General features: G+C 61.3%; 3 protein-coding genes across 5 annotated transcripts; 1 reads left to right on the top strand and 2 right to left on the bottom strand.

The window, feature by feature from the left end:
* Positions 1 to 3: 3 nt before the first annotated feature.
* MVD (mevalonate diphosphate decarboxylase) lies at positions 4 to 3,440 on the bottom strand. Of its 2 annotated transcripts, XR_009933535.1 has the most exons (11): positions 3,366 to 3,440; positions 2,979 to 3,049; positions 2,770 to 2,884; positions 2,549 to 2,692; positions 2,102 to 2,301; positions 1,943 to 2,017; positions 1,372 to 1,590; positions 1,176 to 1,291; positions 987 to 1,095; positions 344 to 573; positions 4 to 77 (listed from the first exon to the last, which is right to left on the bottom strand). XR_009933535.1 is itself a non-coding variant. In XM_062499980.1 (10 exons), exons 1-10 carry the CDS (start codon positions 3,433 to 3,435, stop codon positions 493 to 495), a joined length of 1,200 nt encoding a protein of 399 aa, XP_062355964.1. In that variant the 5' UTR covers positions 3,436 to 3,440; the 3' UTR covers positions 316 to 492. The 2 variants fall into 2 exon arrangements, 1 of the variants encoding a protein (XP_062355964.1); XM_062499980.1 differs by lacking the exon at positions 4 to 77 and having other exon boundaries at positions 316 to 573.
* A 2,285-nt stretch (positions 3,441 to 5,725) lies between these two features.
* On the bottom strand, positions 5,726 to 10,105 carry RNF166 (ring finger protein 166). Its single transcript, XM_062500021.1, has 6 exons — positions 9,933 to 10,105; positions 8,480 to 8,636; positions 7,976 to 8,088; positions 7,579 to 7,693; positions 6,772 to 6,879; positions 5,726 to 6,004 (listed from the first exon to the last, which is right to left on the bottom strand). Exons 1-6 carry the CDS (start codon positions 10,103 to 10,105, stop codon positions 5,939 to 5,941), a joined length of 732 nt encoding a protein of 243 aa, XP_062356005.1. The 3' UTR covers positions 5,726 to 5,938.
* Positions 10,106 to 10,184: 79 nt separating this feature from the next.
* On the top strand, positions 10,185 to 13,982 carry CTU2 (cytosolic thiouridylase subunit 2). 2 transcript variants are annotated; one of them, XM_062500288.1, is made up of 15 exons: positions 10,185 to 10,568; positions 10,918 to 10,992; positions 11,409 to 11,487; positions 11,564 to 11,623; positions 11,695 to 11,755; positions 12,085 to 12,194; positions 12,278 to 12,561; positions 12,643 to 12,778; positions 12,880 to 13,011; positions 13,109 to 13,200; positions 13,276 to 13,367; positions 13,451 to 13,502; positions 13,572 to 13,638; positions 13,714 to 13,772; positions 13,847 to 13,982. In XM_062500288.1, exons 1-15 carry the CDS (start codon positions 10,489 to 10,491, stop codon positions 13,893 to 13,895), a joined length of 1,428 nt encoding a protein of 475 aa, XP_062356272.1. In that variant the 5' UTR covers positions 10,185 to 10,488; the 3' UTR covers positions 13,896 to 13,982. The 2 variants fall into 2 exon arrangements, with proteins under 2 accessions (XP_062356272.1, XP_062356271.1); XM_062500287.1 differs by having other exon boundaries at positions 10,843 to 10,992.
* The last annotated feature ends 148 nt before the right edge of the window (positions 13,983 to 14,130 follow it).

Below are 14,130 nucleotides of genomic sequence, written 5' to 3'. Positions count from 1 at the left end.
GGACATCGGGGGCCATGCCGGGGAACAGGATCGGTCCCAGCAGCTGGAACATTTGAAGGATGGGGACGGGATCAGTCCTGCAAGGAACAGGGAGGGGACACGGGATGTGGGATGTGCAAGGGACGGGGCCATGTGGAAGGACACAAGGACACATATGCCTTGGGGGCATATGGGACAGGAGATACCCCACAAGGGACACAGGGGTCATGCGGGGTGACAGGGCCGTGCAGAGGAACAGGATCAGTCCCAGGGACTGTCCCCATCTCCTGTTCCCCCCCAGCAGCACACACAGAACCCGACACCCCAAAACAGCACTGGAACCAGGAACCCTCTATTCCCTTACAAAAGATTAAAAAGCCAGCCCCGGGGTCACATGCTGCCCCAGGGCTGGGGACAGCTTTGCAGCAGGCGTGGCTCAGGGTCCTGAGGCCTGCTGGTGGCACCAGCAGAGTTCCCCCGGTGTGTCCTGGCTGTTCCAGAATGTCACCGGGGTCAGGCACGGCTCCGGGGCAGCCCATCCGCTCCCAGGAGGTGCTGGCTGGGGTCATCCACGAGCTGGGGACCAGGGCCAGGCTGTGGGACAGGACACGGGTCAGGGTCATGTAGGGCCGCCCATGCTCTGGGCCCCTCGGACCCCAAAAGGTCACCCCATGGGTGGTGCCAGTGGGAATATGTCCAGAAATCGGGTCTTGCACACCCACCTGGGGATGGGGACAGGGATGGGGTCCCACACACAGCCCTGGGGATGGGGACAGGGCCCTACAGCCCCTGGGGATGGGGACAGGGATGGGGTCCCACAGACACCCTTGCGGATGTGGATAGGGTGCTACACACTCCCTTAGGAATTGGAACAGGGACAGGGTCCTGGACACCCCTGGGGACAGCAGTGGGGTCCCACCACCCCGTTGGGGCCAGAGATGGGGTCAGACCCCACCACACAGGCCATGTCCCCCAAGACACATTCCCCCAACCCCCCATCCCCTCACCTTGGTGTGCAGGATGTACTGGACAGCCCCTGGCACAGGCTCAGTGACCACGGCAGCCACCAGCTCCTGTGACAGCGTGGCCGAGCCCACGGGCAGCCCCCGGACAAACCTGTGGCACGGCAAGTGTGTCACTGCCTGCGTCAACACCACCTCCCCATGCCCCACCAGTAAGAAGTGAGGTTCCCTTACTGGTCCCCATTGGTGGCAGGGGGGAAGCTGCGCCTCACCACCTCCACAAACTCAGCCACGGTGTCGGCCAGCGCGAAGATGACGGCGTTGGGGCCGGCGTCGAAGGTGTAGGCGACCTGTGGTGGCATTGTGGGGATGTGGGGACCTGGGGAAGGGTCCCCACGGTGCTGTGACACCCCCGGGGCCCTGCTGGTACCTTGGTGTGGCCGTGGTGGGCGTTGTAGCGATGTGCCAGCGCGATGATTTGGCGTGACAGGTCCGTGAGGTAGAAGATGGGCGGGAAGGTGTCGAGGCAGGTGGCGTGGAACTGGTTGCTGTCCCTCATGGCCAGCTGGCCAAAACCCTCAAAGTCCCGCTCCTGGATGTGCTGCATCATCTGGGCCAGGCGCTTGGGGACCACCACCTCTGCCCGGTGCTGCCACAGCAGGGGGGTCACCATCAGTCCTCTCCAGCGACACCCACGGCAGGCGGGTCGTGGTCATCCCAAAATCAGTGACAACCACAGCAAACAGGTTGTGGCCATCCCAGTTTTGTGATATCCATGGCAGGAGGGTCACAGCTACCCCAATTGAGTGACATCTACAACAGGTGGCTTGTGGTCACCCCAAATTTGGTGATACCCACAGCAGGAAGGTCACTGTCCCCCCAATTTGGTGACACCCTCAGCACTATGACCCTTTGGGTGACACTGCACACCCTCCAGCCTCATTCCAAGGGAAAGGGGACCCTGTCCCTGCCTGGGCAGGAAGAGTCCCCTGTCCCCCTACCTTCAGCAGGGGACTGGTCTCCACACTGGTCTGCATCCCCACCGTGCTGCCCACCGGCTTCTTCTCCCCACTCACCTGGGGGACACAGACAGTGGGACACAGCTCCTCCTGAGCACCCCGAGTCTCAAATCCCACTCAAATCCCCTGCCAGCCCCTCACCACCAGGACAAGGACACGGAGCTCCGGCCAGTGAGTCTCGGGGGCCACCTGGAGGGCCAGACTATCGGTGCCATCGGGGCGCTCCCCACGCTGCCACTGCACGAAGCCCCCGAACATGCTGCGACAGGCACTGCCCGAGCCCCGCCGGGCCACCTCGGACAGCTCCTCCTCCAGCCCATACAGCCGGGCCAGCGCCGACACTGCGGGGACAGGCAGAGGGGACACCCCTGTCACCCCTCCCAGTGCCACCAGAGCTGGGCCAGTCAGTGCACAGAGGGAACAACCCAGCCACCCCATCGCTCCCTCCCAGCGCCCTCCATGCCATACTGCCACAGGCAGAGGACGTGTCACAGCAAGGGCACATCCCTATCACCCCTCCCAACCAAGGAGGGGACAGAGCAGGGCTGGGGACACCCCCAGCCCCGTGCCCGGTCCCACAGCACACACCCAGGCAGGCATAGCCGGCGGCGGACGAGGCGAGCCCGGCGGCCGTGGGGAAGTTGTTCTCAGAGGCGATGTGGATTTTGTAGGAAAGGCTGAGCGCAGCCGTGTCCTCCCCGCCCCCGCGGCGCTTCCGGGCCAGGCGTCGCACTGGGGGGAACAGCAGGGTCAGGGGACAGCGGGGACACCGGGGACACCGGGGACACCCGCGGGAAGGGGACGCTCACCCTCGCGCAGACAGGCCTGGACCCGTGGGTGCCCCACGTCCGCCTCCTTCCCGTTGAGCCACAGCCGGTCCTCGGTGAAATCCCGGCTGGCGGCCGCTGTCGTGGTGGTCTTGAGCTGTGGGGAGAGAGGGAAAGGGACTCAGTACCCCTGGATGACTGGGGAGTTGATCCTAAACCCGATCCTGATCCTAAACCTGATGCTGACCCACCTGGTCCTGGTGCAGCGTCACGCTCAGGGAGGAGTTGATGGGCAGGATGAGGTCGGTGTCACGCTTGCCCCCTGAAAGAGAGCATGGCATGGAACGGCTTGAAATGGCATGGCACAGCTTGGAATGGCACGGCTTGGAATGGCATGGCATGAAACAGTCTGATGGCACTGACGGACACAGCAAAGCACGGCATGACAGCGCCTGGCTTGTCATGGCACAGCTTGGCACGGCCAGGAATTGCACGGCAAGCAGGGACTCTGCAGCACGGCCTGGCACGGCACGGCACGGTGTCACCTGGCAGGGCACAGCCGGACACGGCACAGCCCGGGATCCGTGCCCCCCGCGCAGGTGCCAAGCCCGCCCCGGCCCGTGTGCCCTGGCACTCACAGTATTTGATGACGGCGATGTTCACGGGGGCCGTGCAGGTGGCCATGACCAGTCCGCGCTCCACCGCCATCGCTGCCGCCGGCCGCCCTCAGGCCCCGCCCCCGCGCCGCACACGTGACCGTGGCGTGCGGAGGATCCCGCCTCACCATTGGTCGAGGGCTCAGCACCCGGTTCCCAACAGCCAATGGCAGCGATCGGACCACGGGAGGCCCCGCCCCCCGAGCGCGCTGGGCAGGGCCTGCGGGGCGCCATTTTTGAAATTGGCAAGAACCGCACATGCGCAGACTCTGTCGGTGGTTCCGGCGCTGCTCCGAGTCCTTTCCCCGTGTTCCCGGTACCGGCCCGGTTCCCAATGCTCCCCGCACCGCTCCATCCCCTGCAGCCCCCTGCCCTGGTAGCCCCAGTCCCCCCAGCATGGCCCCAGTATCCCCAGGACACCTCCAGTGCTCCCAAACTCGCTGTAACCTCCACACCCCAGTGCTCATGGATCCCAGTGCTCCCACCATCCCTTCAGTGCTTCCCCCGGCGGAGGCCACGCGTGGATGAAACTGCCTTTATTGAGAAAAATGGTTTGCTACAAATACGTCATCGAGTTAATTCTTCTTCAAAAAACAGGACGGCTAGTTAAAAGTTCTAATTATGCAAAAAAGTGGTCGGTGATGCAGTGGCGAGCATGGCCGGTGGGATCCACGGATCCCTGGCACGAAGGGATCCCTGGCACGGCCCCTCACAGCCGGGGCCTTAAAGTGCTTTACAAAAGCAGCTCTTGTTGCCCCTCCTCTGTCTCTATGGGGCAAAAAGGAGAAGGAAAAGCAGGAGAGAAGGAAGGAGCCCAAGGTTAGCAGTGCTGGCCCCGAAGCAGGGAGCTCTCACAGAGGCTGCTCCAGCAGCCCAGGGTCCCAGCTGAGCACAGGACAGGGAAAAGCTCCTGTGACCCTCCTGGAAGATGCCAGGGCTCTCCATCCCACGAGGAACACCTTCCAGGTGCCAGCAATGCAGGGCAGGTAAGAGAAGGTCTCATCCCTCCCTGCTGGCCTGGCTCCTGGAAGGGGAGCAGGGCAGCTCCAGCCCTTTCCCTGCCTTGCCTGGGGAGCTGAGTGTTCTCTGCAGGCTCCTCACAGGGCTGCAGATCCCAAAATCATCCAGTACTATGAAAATCAAAATAAAATCCAAGCCAGTATTGCTAGAGCAGAGCTGGAGCCAGGTTTTGGATAAAGCTCGTGAATTCTCCGAGCAGGGAGATGCAGAGGAGGCCTCTCACACCTCTATTCCCTGCACATCCTGCAGAAAGGCTCTCAGGAATCACCTCAACTCCACCACTGGGAGCCTCAGGCTCATCCCATGGCCAGTGCCATCTCCCTCCCAGCCTCTCCCAGCCCTCCAGAGCCAACTCCAGAAGCAGGGAGGAAGAAGGGCTGAGGGGAAGGGGCAGGAGGATCACTACGATTCTGTGGAGCACATTGGATCAACAGTGCCCCATTCCCAGGGAGGGATTACAACAGGGAGATGCAATCCCTTATTTCTGGGGGATAAGGAGCTCGGTGCTGGGGCCGGGATCCTGCATGGACAGACATTCCATGGACAGATCCAATCCAGCTGCTCCTGCCGAGTGCCAGCATGGCACAACCATCCTGCCTGCTCCCTCACAGGCAGAGGAAATCTGGTGAGGGAAGGGAAAGGTCCAGAAATATCCAAGAAAAGCGCAGAAATATCCAGGGATGTCCCAGAAAGATCCCTGCATTTCCCCCCCACCTCAGAGTCCGACACCCGCCGCTCCGGGATCCAGCTCCTGCCTCCTGATCCATTCCCAATCCACGTGTTCATTTGCTTGGGTTATTTGTGTAAAAAATAAAACTTTCTTAATAATGTTCCATAAAAATACTCTTGTCCCGGGTGGCAGATATTGCAGTGTGAAGGGGAACAGCTTCTGACCCCGCTCTAGAAAACGTGGAAAAGGCTTCGTGCTGCTTCGTGTAGAAAAAGGCAAAGATTTGGTATCCCAAGAGCCGGTACAAAACAAGGAAGGAGAGGGTTTCCCTGGATGCTGGATGCCATCCTCGAGGGCTCCTCTGAACCACTGTTCAGTCTCATCCCGGGATTCAGGTGAAGGAGGCAGCTCCAGCCTCCAGCATGGGGGTCAGGACAGTCTGACATCTCTAGAAAAAAATCCTTGGAGAGTTTAAAAAAAAAGATGCTCTGTTCTGTCTTCCTCCTTTTTAAAAGGATGTGGCTGATTCCAGTCCCAAATTAGGGTGTTTGGCATCCAATCTATCAGTTTCAGGTACCTATGCTGTTGCAACAGAGAGCAGGGACGAGTGTGCCAAAAAGCAGCTAGTAACACAGAGATCTGGACACAGGGATATGCTCTCAACACAGATATTCAATTCCTATCCAAGGATTGATCCTAGCCCTGTGGCACCAGCTCCTCTCTCCAGAGGTCTCTGCTCACTCATTATGACAACTGAAGAGGCTCCACCTTCTTAAACAAGGTGGGAATTGCAGCGGGAACAGAGCAGCAGTGGGAGGGATCCCAGAGTGTGTAGAAGGAGCCAGCGCAGGGAGAGGGATCAGCCTCAGTTCTCCGAGAGGGACAGAGCCAGGGCTGCCTGCAACGCTGCCTCCTCGTCGATGTTGTAATCCTGAAAATCAAACAGGGGAGCTCAGGAGAGCTGGCACAGCCAGGGCACGCTGTCCCCATGGAGCCCTGCCTGCTCCTGGTTGTGCCATGGAGCTCCCATTCCTCTGGCACACAGATCCCAGGAATGGCACCCGTGCTCTCTGGGGTGTCCTTTGTGCCCACATCCCTGTCCTGCGTGGAATCTCCCACCTGGCAGGAGAGATGGAACACATCCACACAGGCTGAGGCCAAAAGGTGAAGCTTTTTAGCAAGGTCATGGATTTTTGCAGAGCTCCAGGGTGGGTTTATCCAACACAGCTCCTGAAGTTGGGATATTCCTCTGTAAATGCCGGGAGATTCTTTTCCCTGACATCAATCCAATAAAAGCAAAATGGGAACAGAGCCTCCCCTGAGGCAAAGGCTGAGTCTCACAATTGCCCCCCACACAGGAGGGGTCAAGGAACCTCCATGTGCAACAACCAGACCCCCCACCAAACCCTGGGACTGGGCCGGTCCCACCCCCTCCTCCCAAAACCTCCAAGAAAAGGGGTTTTGTGTTAGAATTCCTCAGGGGAAGGGTTTCATGGAAAAAAACAAATTTGTGGAGCGCAGGAACAATTCCCTCTCCTCCTGGTGCGTGAGGACAACCTGGTGGGTGTGGGGGTGTCATGGGTGGGACACGTGTGCCCTGTGTCCCCATCCCAACAGGATGGGAAGGGCTGGTTTCACCACCTGGCATAGAACTCAGGGAGGGAGAGTGCCCCTTTTTTGGCTCAGGATCATGCTCACCACAAAGGTGTCGTAGGAGAACTTGTGCCTGTGGAGCAGGTGCTGCAGGAAGTTGGCACTCTTGTAGCTGGGATCCCCCCAGGGCATGGCAGAGCACACTGGGCACACCTGTGGGGGCACAGACACAGAATGGTGGCACCTGCACCAGAGAGGTGAAGGGTATCCCCCTTTCAAGCTCCATCCAACCTGGCCTTCAACACTTCCAGGGACCCAGGGGCAGCCACAGCTTCTCTGGGAACCTGTGCCAGGGCCTCCCCACCCTCACAGGGAAGGACTGCTCCCTGATATCCAACCCAAACCAAGTCTCTGGCATTTTGGATCCATTCCCCCTTGCCCCTGTCACTCCAGGCCCTTGCCAATACCCTCTCTCCACCTTTCCTGAAGGTCCTGGAAGGCCACAATTAGGTCTCCCTGAAGCTTATTTTTTCCAGGCTGAACAATCCCAATGTTCTCAGCCTTTCCTCATGGCAGAATTGCTCCATGCCTCTGATCAACGTGGTGATCTCCTCTGGAGTCACTCCAACAGCTCCAGATCCTTCCTGTGCTGAAGATCCCAAGCTCCCCACCTTGGTCAACCCAAAGGGAACAGGGAGAGGAAATCCAGCACCACTTGGTTTGCAGGAACAGAAGGATGGAGGCAGCTCATTCCAGGGAGCCTCAAGCAAAGCAGAGACAGATTCCCCACCTCCCAAAGGGATTTAAACCAGCTGTGCTTCCATAAACATCCATGCTGCTGGCCTGGGATGCTGCATCAGCCGGGGGTGGTTGGATTTCCAGAGCCATCACACACATCCCAGCATCACTCACCACTTTGTTGGGGTCATTTCTGTGGTTTTCCATGCAGTGCTTCACCAGCTCCTGCTGGTCCAGGTTCCGGGCTCCGCAGTACGGACACACGAACGTGGAGCGGTTGGGAATGTTGCTGAAGAGAGCAAGGATGAGCTCAGATCTGAGGGGAGGCTGGAATAACTCCTTCCAAACTAACACAGCACAGGTCTGTGACAGCAGAAGCCAGCCCAGCCCTTTCCCACCCCACCTCCCTGCTTTGGTGGATCCTTCATCCCACCCCACGCTCCGAAACCCAGAGCAGCAGTGCCAGGAGGGAAAAGGTGCTGCTCTTCCTCCCAGGGAAAGGCACAAAACACACCTGGATTTTAGGGCATGCAAGGAGGGACACGTTTCCCTATCCAAGGCACAGAAATACCTGGGAATAGGCTGGGATGTGGGGACAACTGGAACAAACTTGGGGCAGTTGGCCATCTGCTCCTGCACCTTGGCACAGGATGAGACATGAGAGCGCATTTTGGCCAGGGTCACCTGGAGAAGGAGGACAAGAAACATTCCTGGAGGTGCAGGAACACCTGCCAGGAGCCAGGACAGGAGCTGGCTTTGCTCAGCTGAGGTGGGAGTGACCTCTGGTCCATAGGGGATGACCCACAGCAGTGGGAATGCTGCACCCACCACCCCTCAGCTTGCAGGAAGGAGGTCTGGGGCAGCAGGGATCCCCAGAGGTTCTCTCCCCGTGCCCTGGGAGCAGAGCCCAACCCTCATCTGCTGTGCTCTCCTGTCAGGGAGTTGTACAGAGCCAGAAGGTCCCCCCTGAGCCTTGTCTGCTCCAAGCTGATCCTCCCCCAGCCCCTTCCCGAGCTCTGGACACATTCCAGAGGAGGATGGAGACAACGGGGACAATGGGGACAAGCAACTTTACCTTCTTGCTGCAGCCCCTGCAGGGAGCCTTGTAGGACGAGAGCTGCTTCTCCACGCTGGAAGCCTTCTCCACCTTTTTGGGATCGAAGGGCACGCGGCAGAGCGGGCACAGAGGGGAGGGCACCTGCAGGCAGGGCTGCAGGCATTCCCCACAAAACCTGGGGGCACACAGCGGCCCTGAGCACCCCGGGACAGCAGGACCCCAGCAGGGCACCCTGCTCCCCAGGACTCCCAACACCCCAAAAACCCAGGTGATACCTTAAGTTTTAGCTTTTTTATTTTCCAGATTCTGTACTACCTTGGTGTGCGACTCTGAACTTCCTATCGAGTACTACAAGTTCTGCTCACAGCTCAGTCACACAAAACAATCCTTTTGCAGCCCCAGAACCAAGGACACCGCTGCAGCTTCAGCCCCAAAAAGTGCAAACAGCAGAGAATTGAGGAGAAAATCTGGGAGGATGGGACTGCAGAACCTGGAGCTGGGATTGGACATGAACCCCAATGTAGAAATGGAGCAAAACTTATAAAAGTGTGAAAGCTCGTGACCTGGGGTCTATCTTGGGCAGAGCCACGGCCAGGCTTTTGTACTGCCCAAGGTGCATCTTTTGAAGGCCTTTTAACAAATCCCTACTTTATTCCTTTAACACTGTCTAGCCTCTGTTCCAGATCAGCCTCTCCAGGCATCACAGGGCTCTGCTGGGAGAACTGGGAGACGGGAGCAGGCGAGTCCCCAGGGAGCTCCCTGCAAGCACAGACTATTCCACTGCTCCAAGGCTGCATCTGAAAGCAGCCCAAGTCAGCGCTGAGTATCCAAGCCAGGTAGGAGCCTGGATCACCTCATTCCAAGGTCCTTGGAATCCCCAGGAGCAAAGGAATCCAAGGGCTGAGGAATCCCAGAAGCCCAGAGGAGGCAAAAGAGTCCCGTCCCCAAAATCCGATAATCCTGGTATTCCTGGCCCCTCCTCTCCAGTTCCAGCCACCAGGATCAGGAAAAGAAACACCCCAAAGCCTCTGTCACTGCAAGGGGAGCGGGTACGAGCAGGGGGGATCATGGAAGGGTCGGGGATCGCCCCCAGCAAGCAGGAGTGAGGCGGTGCTGGAGCCCCAAAGCCACAGGCCCTTGGGAATGCCCCCAAAATTAGATGGGAAAAGGGATCGAGATGTCCCCGAAATCCTGGGGGGACACGCGAACAAGTGTTTGGGGTGTCCTGGGGACAGGAGCCAGGTCTGGGAGCCGAGTAGAAGGGATGGGATGAGGATGCTGGTATGGGACGGTACGAGGGTCTCGGTACTGAACTGTGGCCGGTATGGGCTGGGGGTCCCGGTGCCGGCTAGGGTCACCGGGCAGAGAGCCCACAAGGAACCCAGCACAGCGCCCAGCCCCGCATCCCCCCCGTCCCCGGGGCCGGATCAGCCCGGGGGTCCCCGCCGCCCCCGCCCGGGCCCCGTCTCACGTGTGCCCGCAGCCCGCGATGCCGACGGCGCGGTGGAACACCTCGAGGCAGATGGGGCAGCTGAACTGAGCCTCCAGCGCCTCGGCCGCGGCCCCGGGCCCGGGGGTAGCGCGGGGAGCCCCGGCCGGGCCCTGCGGCCGCTGCGCCGCCGCCACCAGCAGGCTCCGGAACATGGCGGCGGCGGCGGCGGCCGGCGGGGCGGGTGCAACGTCACCGAGCTGCGCCGTCGCGTCATCACCGCGCGACGGGAGCGTACGGGGACACAGCGGGACCTGCCGAGACCGAGCGGAGCCGAGTGTGAGGCTGAGCGGGGCCGAACGAGGCCAAGCAGAGCCGAGTCCGAGACGAGTGGAGCCGAACGAAGCCGAGCGGGGCCGATCGGAGCCGAGTTCGAGCCGAGCGAAGCCGAACGAGGCCGAGCGGGGCCCGAGCCGATCAGGACCCCCGGGGAGTCGCCGGGATCCACCGGGACCGACCGGGACTCAGCAGGACCAACCGTGAGCGAGCGGAACTCACGTGGACACACCGGAATCCAGCGGGGCTGAGCGGCGCCGCCATGTGCGACGCGGCGGGTGACGGTGCCGGGTGCGGGGCGGACACGGAACCGCCGAGGCGCCGCCGCGCACCGGGAGACAGGTGAGAGTCCGGTCCGACCTCGGAATGGACGCCTTGGGGCCGCTTCCGATACTCCCCGCTATTCCGCCGGGCATCCCGCCCGTGCTCCCTCCGGTACCTCCCCAGTGCGTCCGCCAGCACCTCCCGGTACCGCCCCGGTGTCCCCCCGGTACTGCCCCGGTATCTCACCAGTGTCCCCCGGGGCTGCCTCTGGTGTTACCCTGGGTATCCCTCCAGTACTCCCCAATGTCACCTCTGATCCCCCGTTCCCGGTATCCCCCGGTAACATCCCTAGTGCTGCTCGAGGACCGGGACCTCCCCCCCGGGGATCAGGCCCCGGTGTCCCCGGTGACCGGCCGTGTCCCCACAGCCACCCCCGAAGCTGCATGAAGTGCGGGCAGGGCACGGCCGCCCTCGTCATCCGCGTCGGGGACCCATTCTGCCGGTAAGGGACCGGGCAGGGACAGGGGGATTGGGGACATCAGAAATTGGGGACATCGGAAATTGGGATCTCTGAGTCTTCAGAAGATGGGAACTTGGGGATATCCGTTGTTCTCAGGGGCATTGAGTGTCTGGAGCATTGGGATGTTGGGGCTGGAGACATTGGAGACTTCAAGCTTTGGGACATTGGGGCCAAACACCATCAAGGCTTGGGGACGTTGAGTTTTGAGGATAGAGGGAGGACAATAATGTTTGGGCATGTGGCTCATGAAGATCACTGGATCTCTGGGATGTCGGGGCCTGGGGACATTGTTTTCTGGAACACTGGTCTCGGGGACATCAAGGGGACTTCGGGGTGTGGGGACATGGGGTGTGGGGGTGTTGGCACAGGCCATAGCTCAGGAGTTCCCCTGTCCCCAGGGGCTGTTTCCGTGAGTACTTCGTGCACAAATTCCGTGCCATGCTGGGCAAGAACCGCGTCATCTTCCCAGGAGAGAAGGTACCGGGAGGGGGGACCCGGACAGAGCCGCCAGGGGTGGCCCCAGGGCCGGTGACTGTCCCTGCTGTCCCCACAGGTGCTGCTGGCAGTGTCAGGGGGCCCAGCCTCCAGTGCCATGGTCCGGCAGGTGCAGGAGGTGAGAGTGGGGGCTTGGAGGGGCTCGGGGGGTGCGTGGCTCGTTCCCACCTCACCCCACACCTCTGCCAGGGGCTCAGCCGGGAGGCGGCCAAGAGACTCCGCTTCGTCCCTGGCCTCGTCTACGTTGAGGGTGAGGGAGCCCTCCTGCTGCTCCATGTCCAGCTGCTCATTCCCAGCCCATTCCCTGTCCCGGTGCCTGTTCCCTGCCTCACTCCCCTTTCCAGCCTTGTTGCCTGTTCCCTGTTCCCTGTTCCCTGCCCCTCATACCTGTTCCCTGCCCCCTTCCTGGCCCCACTGTCTGTTCCCTGTCCTGCTGCCCCATTCCCAGCCCCACTCCCTGCTCCATCACCAACTCCCAGCACAGTGTCTCCTGCACTGTGCCAGGGCTGGGGTGCTGCTAACCCAGGAACAGGGCTGGGAATGTGACAGCAGCCCTGGCACTGTCCCCCTGCCTTCCAGAGGGAGCCGTGCGCAGGCAGAGCCCAGAGCAGCGGGAGCAGACCCTGGCCCAGATGGAGACCCTGCTGCAGGCCACCGGCTTCCCCTACCACCTGATCCACCTGGAGGAGGTAGTGGGGTGACATGGGGGCAGGTGCTGAGGTGAGGGGACACATCTGGACAACTTCCCCCTGTATCCCTCTCTGCCCTGCAGGCTCTGGAGCTGCCCCCATCCATCCTACAGCCGGGGCCAGAGCGTGCCAGCACATCCTGCCCATCTGGCCCTTCCTACAAGAAGGCTGTGGACAGCTTCATCCAGCAGCAGCGGCAGGATGGGGACAGTGGCACCTCTGTGGCTGGTCACAGCGCCGAGGACACACCAGCAGGATCCCCGGCCAGCCCCCGCCTGCCGGACACTGCCCAAACCCAGGAGCTGCTCCGCAGCTTTGAGGCCGTGGGGACGGCGACAGCACGGGAGGAGCTGCTGGAGATGCTGCGGTGAGGGACTGACCCTGCCCCGTGCCAGCACCAATGCCAGGTGGGCAGGGTGGCTCTGATCTGCTGTCACCTCATCCCCAGGACCCACCTGATCGTGCAGACAGCGCGGGACAGGGGCTATGCCAAGGTGATGATGGGCGAGAGCCTCACACGCGTGGCCATCAAACTTCTCACCAACCTCTCCCTGGGGCGTGGCGCCTTCCTTGCCGTGGACACGGTGAGCTGGGGACGGGCACCCACACCCAAGGGGTGACACGATGCCACCATGGAGGCATGGCTTGGTGGTGGCACAGTCCCCTGGCAGCCCTGCACCCAAAGGGTTTCACGGACCAGCGCCACGGTGACGTGATGGTGGTGAGACCCATGCGGGACTACACAGCTAAGGAGATCGCCTTCTACAACCACTTCTTCAGCGTCCCCACTGTCATTGTGCCACCCCTCTTCACCAAGGTAGGGGGGTCCCTTGGTGGGAAGCCCACACTCTGTGTCCCCACAGCAGGGACAGGACCCCCCAGTCCTGCCCTGCCCTCTCTGTTGGCTCCCACAGCACCGGGAAAAGCCCAGCATCCACCAGCTGGTCGAACGCTTCTTGCTGGGGCTGCAGGAGGAGTTCCCATCCACCATCAGCACCGTGTACAGGTAGGGGGTTCCCTCTGGGGGTATTGGGGGTGTGGGGGGATTGGGGTGCACCCACTCACCCTGTGTTGGCTGCAGGACCGGGGAGAAGCTGAGTCCAGAACCAGCCAAGGCCAGCAGCGAGTCCCAGCGCTGCCTCCTCTGCCTCTGTGGCCTGGACACTGACGGGGGTGAGTGGGGAGGGCACTGGGGGGCTCAGGGAGATTTGGGGACCAGCTCAGTGCACCCCTCAGTGACCCCCTGGCTCTTACAGAGGAGGAGTTGGCTCTGGAGCCCACACTGATCTTGGAGGAGCCAGCAGCAGGGTGAGTACATGGGCTAGGGGGGCATTCCAGGATTCCACAGTGGCACCGCTGAGTGTCCCTGTCCCACAGGGTTGAGAGCAAAGCTGCCTACATCCCCCTGCTGTGCTACAGCTGCCGCCTCACCTTCAAGGAGCTGGTGAGGTTTTGGCGTGCAGGGGGGTGGTTCTCGGGGGTGATGGGGGTCCCCAGGCTCACAAACCCTCTCGTGCAGGGTCCCCTTGACACGTTGCCACCCTATGTGCGCGCCGAGGGCCAGCGCAGGATCCGCAGGTACCAGGGCTGAGGTGCACCTCCCCACCTGCTCAGCCCTGAGGCTGTGTCCATCCAGTGTCCATCCCTTGCAGAGCTGAGATGGAGCAGGACCAGGAGAACCAGGAGTCCAGCAAGAGCTGAAGGAGTTGGGGACAGCAGGGGACACACTCCCATCCCACTGTGGAACTGCTGGGGCAGGTGCCACTCCTCAGGGATAGGCCAGAGGTTACTGAGGATTCTTGACGCCCAGGCAGCTGCTTTTATATCCCATTTCTGTCCCAGCAAAGGGCAGGGAGAGCCCCCACACCCCATTTATTGGGGGCTGGGGTGCAGGTCCCTGATCCCCCCCCCCACCTCCCTGCCCCAGCTACCTGTC

This window comes from Cinclus cinclus, chromosome 11, assembly GCF_963662255.1.
Source record: "Cinclus cinclus chromosome 11, bCinCin1.1, whole genome shotgun sequence".
Classification (NCBI taxonomy): domain Eukaryota; kingdom Metazoa; phylum Chordata; class Aves; order Passeriformes; family Cinclidae; genus Cinclus; species Cinclus cinclus.
This window is presented reverse-complemented; position numbering and strand designations above follow the sequence as displayed.

What these genes read in the sequence shown, in the direction of transcription:
- MVD (XM_062499980.1), bottom strand. Translation starts at nt 3,435, where the DNA reads ATGGCGGTGGAGCGCGGACTGGTCATGGCCACCTGCACGGCCCCCGTG. An exon ending in TGACGCTGCACCAGGACCAG is followed by an intron (nt 2,885 to 2,978) that starts GTGGGTCAGCAT and finishes CTCTCCCCACAG; the next exon opens with CTCAAGACCACCACGACAGC. An exon ending in CCTGCCACCAATGGGGACCA is followed by an intron (nt 1,096 to 1,175) that starts GTAAGGGAACCT and finishes GCCGTGCCACAG; the next exon opens with GTTTGTCCGGGGGCTGCCCG.
- RNF166 (XM_062500021.1), bottom strand. Translation starts at nt 10,105, where the DNA reads ATGTTCCGGAGCCTGCTGGTGGCGGCGGCGCAGCGGCCGCAGGGCCCG. An exon ending in ATCGCGGGCTGCGGGCACAC is followed by an intron (nt 8,637 to 9,932) that starts GTGAGACGGGGC and finishes GTGTGCCCCCAG; the next exon opens with GTTTTGTGGGGAATGCCTGC. An exon ending in TCTCCTACGACACCTTTGTG is followed by an intron (nt 6,005 to 6,771) that starts GTGAGCATGATC and finishes TTTGATTTTCAG; the next exon opens with GATTACAACATCGACGAGGA.
- CTU2 (XM_062500287.1), top strand. Translation starts at nt 10,489, where the DNA reads ATGTGCGACGCGGCGGGTGACGGTGCCGGGTGCGGGGCGGACACGGAA. An exon ending in TGGTCCGGCAGGTGCAGGAG is followed by an intron (nt 11,624 to 11,694) that starts GTGAGAGTGGGG and finishes CACCTCTGCCAG; the next exon opens with GGGCTCAGCCGGGAGGCGGC. An exon ending in CCTTCCTTGCCGTGGACACG is followed by an intron (nt 12,779 to 12,879) that starts GTGAGCTGGGGA and finishes CTGCACCCAAAG; the next exon opens with GGTTTCACGGACCAGCGCCA.